The following is an 8,565-nucleotide window of genomic DNA, read 5'->3' as shown; positions in this document are numbered from 1 at the left end:
TGTATCAATTTACATTTCCACCGACAGTGTAGGAGGATTTCCTTTTCTCCACACCCTCTCCAACACTTACTGTTTATAGGTTTTATGATGGCCATTCTGACTGGTGGGAGGTGATTCCTCATTGTAGTTTTGATTTGCACTTCTCTAATAATTAGTGATGTTGAGCATCTTTGAATCTTTTTGGCCATTGCCTATCCTCTTTGGAGAACGTTTATTTAAATCTTTTGCCTGTTTTTTGATATGATTGTTTGTTTGTTTGATATTGAGCTGCATGATCCATTTATTTATTTTGGAGATTAAACCCTTGTCAGTTGCTTAGTTTGCTAATGGTTTTTTGTTTTGTTAATGGTTTCCTTTGTTGTACAAAAGTTAAGTTTAGTGAGATCTCATTTGTTTTTGATTACTCTAGGAGGTGGATCAAAGGATACATTGCTGCAATTTATGTCAGAGAGTAGTCTATGTTTTCCTCTGTAAGAGTTTTATGCTAGTTGTCCTTACATTTAGGTCTGTGATCCATTTCAAGTTTATTTTTGTGTGTGGTGTTAGCGAGTGTTCTAATTTCATTCTTTTACATGTAGCTGTCCAGTTTTTCCAGAACCACTTACTGAAGAGACTATTTTCTCCATTGTATGTTCTTGCCTACTTTATCTTAGATTAGTTGACCACAGGGGCATGAGTATAGTTGTTATTTGTTGAATGCAAACAACAGCTTAACATTTTCAATCTTATCTTCTTAAGCCTTCTGTATCTTAGGAATGTCTGTGTCGGTAGCTGTGAGCTGGCCGGAGGCAGGACCATGGCTCTGAAGGCTCTTGGTATATCTCACACTGCACTTAATGCAGAGATTTAACACATGCTTTTCGATATGCCTTCAATGGATTAGGCAGTATGTGGTATCTTCCCATTTGGTAAACATTATAAATTTGATACAAACTCTTAAAATAATGGGAATTTGATCTTAGTTCATTGTTGAGCAAGTTTCTGGAGTCCAGGAGACCACACTGGGTAATCTGTTGTTCTGACACAAGGTAGACAGTTCTGTTAATCAAGATATTAGACTCAGTGCCTTCTGCTGGTGCTATCTGGGTTGTTGATAACTGAACTTCTGGTGGCTCTGAAAAACTAGGAAAATGTCAACCATCTTAAGTTTAGGAAGACTTCATAAAATGCCTTTTAAAAGTACAGGCTCCAGGTACAAAACAATTTCCAAATTGTATTTTTATAAAGATTAAATTTAGAGGTAAAAAGTTTCCCACTTTAAATCAGAAGAACACAAGTTTGTTTTTATTTCTGATTTTGGTTGATTTCCTTTAAAGAATGAGATGTTATAGTTCAAAAATTGAATAAGTATTTATTGTTCCAGAAGGTACATTGCTTTTTATACATATTTCATAAATGATACAGGATTTTACACATGTTCAATATTTTGCTATTTGTTTAAAGGACTTTTCTTCACGTTCTCCCCTCCCTAGCCTCCCACACAACCTGAAAGGATTTGCTCATTGCACTGTGCTGTTTCTTCTTAAAAACCCTGCAGTACAAACAGGATAAATGGTTTAAAAATAATTCACAGAGCTTAACAGAAATAAATGAGGGAAGGGGGTTGAACAACTTGGGGGCGGATGAGGAAGGAAGTGGGAGGAGGGGGAAGTGGAGACATGCATCCTTTCATTCCGTCATGCCAGTGGCAGGGAGGGGTGGTGGCAGGAGCAGCAGCAGCAGTCCTGGCTGGCCTTCAACCTCTGCAAGGCACCTGGAGTCTGGGTTTGTCACTTAAAGTGTTTCTTTCCATACACAATGATCCCAAAGGAAGAAAAAGAGAAAGAAAACCCTTGCCACAAGGAGGAGGGATGGACCATGTGAAAGAACAAAGTGAATCAACTAGCTGTGTGGCAAGCCCCATCAACCTTTCATCCTGCCCCCACAAGTCGTTATTAATAAAAACAGGATATTAGACACAGATTCCTTTGACTCTCCAAGTGCAGATGTCATCTGGAAATACGATAGAAAATATTTTGATAAGAGTATAAGATTATTTCCTCTTTCTCTCAATTTAAGATAAGAAAAAATAGGGTGAAGAGGGTAGGTTGAAAGAAACCATAGAAATGTATTCCTATATAAAGATAAATTGCACCCTTTGAGATCCACTCACTTGATTTACAACTACTTAAGTGGTGGAGGTGGGAGGGTTCACAAACAGCATGGAAGTGTGTATCCTTCGAGATTAACAAAGCCTCCAGACAAGGCAAGGCCATCTGGGTGGCCTGGAATGCTGTCACACAAGCAGATTAACAGCAATGAAACTATTGGGGTTCTGAAATGGCTACAGAGCCATGATTTTTAGCCAATTTGTAAACCTTACATCTTCCTGATTCAGTAATATAGCTAAACACTCCCCCTCTGGCTTGAGCTGTGAAGGGAGAGATCAATGGGATAGTTAAATAAAGGAGGGAAATTTGTTTTCCTCTTAAAGATTAATTAGTAAAAAACAAAACAAAAGAAACCTCATGCAGTGTTGCCAATGATTTCTAGATAGTGATTTCAGAGCACTGAAATATATAGACATTTAAGAAGGTATGAAGGGATAATCCAAAGTGTCAATTATCAAACAGTCATAAGTTGGTTCCAATTATCATATGGATAAAATTAGTGTACCAACAGGTGTGGGTGGTCAGAAATGTGCACAAACGGGAGAGATTCATGGTAACGTTGCAGAGACTGGGTCCAGTCTAAAGTAAAAGCTAATGACATGGGCTCAGACTCTGTTTGCCACCCACATATCTTGAGGTTTTGCTTTTCTGGTGGATTTACTTACTCCTATGTCAAAATTAAGAAAAGTTAAATTAAAAAAAGAAAATTAGAGTTGAGTGGGGTGCTGGTGTGTTACTGTTTTGCTGACCCTGCAAAGAAGATGCAAGAGACAAACACCCCCAGCATCAATTTTTCTTTGTGAATCTCTCAACCATATAGTGCATCATTTTCATCCAGAAACTGAGATGCTTGATTAAGACAGTATTTCACTAAGCCCTTTGAGCTTATATTCCACAAAGCGTGATCCTCAGATTTAAACACTCCTTTCTTCCCTAAGATCTTTTTGTTTTTTAATTAAAGGTAAAAACCCTCTACCCCAACATGGCTCCCAGCTTCCACCTGCAATGCTTTAATTAAAAAGGCCATAGTTATAAACAGGTGTTCTTTCTGCCGGGACTCGGAGGCTCTTTGCAGATCAATCTTTTTCACCAATTTGTCGGAGGGGCAGATGTACTTGTAACGGATCTCTCAGTCTCTTAAGGTCCATTTCTGCCTAAAATAGAAACAAAAGGTGAGAAAAACTGGCTAGTCAAGTTTCAATGATATTACTGTCTCCTGAGAAAAGGAAATTGTCTTTCCTCCATCATTATGAGGCAGAGAAATCATCTGAATCACTGAAAGTAGGAGTGCCTCAGTGGCGAAGGGTGTTAAAGGCACAGACAGTAAAGGGGTACGGAAACAGAAGCTGGTCCTGGTAGTCTCAGCTGTCAGCAGAGCCTCCAGAAAAGGCTGTGCAATCAACAGGGCGGGACTCGGGGCTCAAGAATGTGAGAGCATCGAATGTACCTTGATGGCATTTCTTCAGAGAAGCCCTTGCACAAACTTTTGTATGGAGCCAGAATTTATTTATTTTTGGAGCCAGAATTTAAATTATGCTGCTCAGTTCAGTTCAGTTCAGTCGCGTCCGACTCTGCGACCCCATGAACCGCAGCACTCCAGGCCTCCCTGTCCATCACCAACTCCCAGAGTCCACCCAAACCCATGTCCATCGAGTCGGTGATACCATGCAACCATCTCATCCTCTGTCGTCCCCTCCTCCTCCTGCCCTCAATCTTTCCCAGCATCAGGGTCTTTTCCAATGAGTCAGCTCTTCGCATGAGGTGGCCAAAGTATTGGAGTTTCAGCTTCAACATCAGTCCTTCCAATGAACACCCGGAACTGATCTCCTTTAGGATGGACTGGTTGGATCTCCTTGCAGTCCAAAGGACTCTCAAGAGTCTTCTCCAACACCACAGTTCAAAAGCATCAATTCTTCTGCGCTCAGCTTTCCTTATAGTCCAACTCTCACATCCATACATGACTACTGGAAAAACCACAGCCTTGACTAGATGGACCTTTGTTGGCAAAATAATGTCTCTGCTTTTTACTGTGCTGTCTAGGTTGGTCATAACTTTCCTTCAAGGAGTAAGCGTCTTTTAATTTCATGGCTGCAATCATCATCTGCAGTAATTTTGGAGCCCAGAAAAATGCTTAAGACTTTAGTTGTTTGTCTAGTTGCTGTTTAAGCTTTTCATGTATGAGTAATTTTAAAAATAGGGATGTGAAGTCAACTGCAGCACTTTCAAAACTCACACATGCTTGGGCCTTACCCCCAGTGTGGAGATGGGGCTGAGGTACCTATTTTTTTAATAGCTCCAGAGACCACTCTGCTACATTCCCTCCAGTTGACAACTACCACACACAGCAACAGAAGGTAAGAATTCACTTAGGCCGAGGCAGGAAGACAAATTAAACCTATTCAGAGCAAACCCCATCATCACAAAGGGAGAGAGAAGGTGGAGAAGGTCCAGAGAAGATAATTAAACTTTGAAGACAAGGGAATGGTTTCCTGAGGTTTTAAAAAACCTCTAAAGTCATGAAAGACTGCCAAGAAAAGGAATGAGTATTTCTTAACCAAATCAAAGATATCAGAGTGAGGGGGAGGCATAATCAGAAATGTGAAAGAGGTAACTGTTATGAGAAATAAAATACCAATCTTTTAAAAAAGCGTCCAGTAGCTCAATAACCTCTGACTTGCACCTGGCAAAAATTTCTAGTAGTCTCTTTTACCTGGATTCTATTTTTGCCCCATTGCTACCACACATTTTAGGTGAGAGATCTTGGGGGTCAATTGTAGAAAGATTTAAAAAAGAGAGAAAGGTAAAAACAGACAGGTAAAGATACGAAAACTAAAAAACTAAAAATAGGTCTAAAAATTTCAATATGCTAGTGTTAACAGGATAGATGGGACACATTATCTTTTCTTGTGTTATATAATCCCTGCTTGTGTTATACACAACTTCCTGGAGAGATGTATATTTTAAAACAGTCATTTCTACTGGTTGAGGAATAATTTGCATAAGAAGAAGAGGACTGGATCATTCTTTCAGAGTTTACCCATTTAAGTAGCGTGATTTATAGATGATGATGCCACCACTGTACAAGATGGGGCTGGGGTTTACTTTCATTTTTGGAAAACTTACCTGAGCAATTGCATCCTTGAGTTGATTGTATTTCTCTAGGTCAAAACGTGACTTTTTGGCTCCTTTATGGAAAAATAGTAAGTATTGTCTGTCTCTGGCTTCTGGATAAACATATTCCTACAAAAATAAAAGAAAAATTAAATTATTAGTCCTTAGCACACTATCGTCACAAAATAAGCACTTACTATTGATTAGATTCAGTACACATGATTGCATATACACTACTGACACGTGCTAGGTTAAATATTTATTTCTTAAGATTTTTTTATTGTGACAACACTCACAGAAGAGTACACAAAACAAAAATGTACTTCCTAAAGGATCATCATCACATAATAAACGTTAGTTATCACCAGGTAATAACTGCCAATAACTCAGAAGCCTCCTTCCTGCCCCTGTCCAGTTACTCACCCTTTCTTCCCCTGCAAAATAACCACTATCATGGCTTTTGTGGTATCTGTTTTCTTGCTCTCTTTATAGTTTTCTTACTTAAAACACATCTTCCTGAGCTCTACAGATCAGCTTCACCTGGTTTTAAAATTTTACATGAATAAAAATGAAGTCAGATAGTACGCAATGTGTATGGCTACCTTCACTCACTATCATGTTTGTGATATTCATCTTTTGTGTGTACCAGTTTCAGGTGTATTGCACAGTGATTCAGATATGGGTTATTACAAAATACTGAATATCATTCCATGTGCTATACAGTAGGTCCCTGTTGCTGATCTGTTTTATATATAGTAGTGTGTGTATGTTAATCCCAAATTCCTAAATTATATTATTTACATGACTACCTCATATTTTATTTTATAAAATTTTATTTATCTATTTATCTTTGGCTGTGCCGGGTCTTTGTTGCTGCATAGGCTTTTTTCTAATTGCAGAGAGCAGGGGCTCTCTCCAGTTGCAGTGTGCAGACTTCTCACTGCGGAGCCTTCTCCTGCTGTGAATCACGGACTCTAGGGCACTTGGGGGCTCAGCAGTTGTGGCTTGGGGGCTCTAGAGCACAGGCTCCATAGTTGTGGTGCACAGCTTACCTGCTTCACAGCATGTGGGATCTTCCTGAACCAGGGATTGAACTTGTGTCTCCTGTATCAGCAGGCAGATTCATAAGTCACCAGGGAAGCCCTACCTTACATTTTAAAAACAACTTTACTTGAGATACCATACAATTTACCTATTTAAGGTGTAATAGTGCTTTTTAGCACAGTCACAGAATTGTACAATCATTACTACAGAAAATTTTAGAATATTTTCATCACCCCCCAAAAGAAACCCCATACCCTTTAATATCACATCTGATCTCCCTCCATACTTCCAGTTCTAGGTTAACTACCTGTCTACTTTCTGTCTCCACAGATTTGCCTATTCTGGATATCTCATAAGCGGAATCATACAACATACAGCCTTTTGTGTCTGGCTTCTTTCAAGGCTCATCTGTTTGTTTCTTTTCTTTTTTTCCTTTTTTTGTTGTTTGTTTCATGTATCAGTACATTATTTCTTTTTATTGCCAAATAAGATCCCATTGAATGAATATGTTACATTTTATTTACCTACTTGCCAATTGATAGACATTCAGGTTTTCCCACTTTTTGGCTATTATGAATAATCTTGCTATGAACATTTGTGTACAAATTTTTATGTGGACAGATGTTTTTACTTCTTTTGATGATACACAGCATTTTCATGATCACTCATGAGGCTGAGGCTTTTTCATATCCTCTTTTATATTACTGGCTATTTGCATATCTTCTTTTAGAAGTGCCTGTGCATATCTGGATTGTTTGTCTTTCTTATTGGCTTGTAGGATTTGTTAATATACATGGATCCTTTGTTGGATATACATACTGCAAACATCTCCTCCCAGCTCATTCTCCCTCCTGATGGTGCTCTTCAGTAAAAAGATGTTCTTAATGTTAATACAAGCCTAATTTATTATTCCTATTTTTTATGGTTAGCACTTTTTATTGTGTAAAAAGTTATTTTCTAATCTACAGTAATTAAGATATTCTTCTGTATTATTATTTTCCAGGAGCTTCATCATGTTACCTTTCACATTTAGATCAACAATCCATCTGGAATTAATTTTTGTTTATAGAATAAGGATGGGGTCATTTCTTTTTTTTATATGGACAATCAATTGTCCTAGCACCATTTACCAAAAGACTTTGTCTCTGCATTGCCATTTTTTAAAATCAAAAGTTCATTTATACTAGGACTGTTTCTACTTTTCTCTTCCATTCCACTGGACTGTCTGTCCATCCCTGGGTCACTGTCTTAATCACGGCAGTACCATAGTGACCTCCGTAGCAGTGCTGTAGACTACTAAAGGTGTGGTCTTCATATCTGATACAGTAAATCCTTTTATGTAGTTTTTCTTCAAGAGTTTATTGACTATCCTTAGTCTTTTTATTTCCATATAAATTTTAGAAGTAGCTTAATCAAATCTCTTCCCCCAATCTCAAACTTATCAGGATTCTAACTGGGGTTGCACTGAATCTAACAGATCAATGTGGATAGAACCAACATTTTTACAGTATTTACTTTTCTGGTCCATGAACATGTGGTATCATTACATTTATTAAATCTCCTTTAATTTTATGCATTTCTACATAGACATCTTGTACATCTTTTGCATGGTTTATTTTTAAAGGCCATTTTAAGTTGCATCTTTTCAAAAAACTTTCATTTTCTAACCATTTGAGGTTGGCATATAGGTATGTAACTCATTTATGTGCACTGACCTTGTATCCAGTAACCTTAATGAAACTCACCTATGAATTCTAATCAATTATCTATATATGTTTTTAAAATTTTTCTGTGTGCAAAATCTATGAATCATGCCAGTTGTTTTTCTTTCCAATATTTTCATCCACCGTATCTTTTTCTTGTCTTCTGCACTGGCTAGGACCAAAAGTAAAAGTGGAATGGAAGTGGTACTTTTACCCTTTTTCTAGGCAACAAAGGGACATTAAAACACTTCAAGTTCACTTATCCCCTCCAGATATATATGCTATTTTATACATATGCTATTTTTGTATGTTTTAGTTTTTTCTGTATTTTAAATTCCATAAGAGTTTATTAGGTTGTTTTGCACACTTAACATTCATTTATTATTATTTTTTGCCTGTGCTGTGTCTCTGCTGCAGAACGCAGGCTTTCTCTAGCTGTGGCGCACGGACTTTTCACTGTGGCGGCTTCTCTTGCTGCACAGGCTGTGGGGTGTGCAGGCTTCAGTAGCTGTAGCACATGGGCTCAGGAGTTGTGGTGCATGGGCTTGGCTGCCCTG

General features: G+C 38.1%; 1 protein-coding gene across 1 annotated transcript in view; it reads right to left on the bottom strand.

Moving 5' to 3' along the window:
- Positions 1 to 1,325: 1,325 nt before the first annotated feature.
- The window catches only part of MCU (mitochondrial calcium uniporter), a 207,053-nt gene continuing 199,813 nt past the window's right edge, over positions 1,326 to 8,565 (bottom strand). Inside the window, exons 7-8 of the mRNA XM_065922547.1 lie at positions 5,274 to 5,390; positions 1,326 to 3,304 (exon numbers count right to left, since the gene is read on the bottom strand). Of these exons, the coding sequence (XP_065778619.1) occupies positions 3,227 to 3,304; positions 5,274 to 5,390 (195 nt within the window). The 3' untranslated portion in view covers positions 1,326 to 3,226. The remainder of the gene's footprint in view (positions 3,305 to 5,273; positions 5,391 to 8,565) is intronic.

The sequence above is a fragment of the Muntiacus reevesi genome, chromosome 2, assembly GCF_963930625.1.
Source record: "Muntiacus reevesi chromosome 2, mMunRee1.1, whole genome shotgun sequence".
Lineage (NCBI taxonomy): Eukaryota > Metazoa > Chordata > Mammalia > Artiodactyla > Cervidae > Muntiacus > Muntiacus reevesi.
The sequence above is the reverse complement of the archived record's forward strand: the minus strand, read 5'-3'. Positions and strand labels throughout refer to the sequence as shown.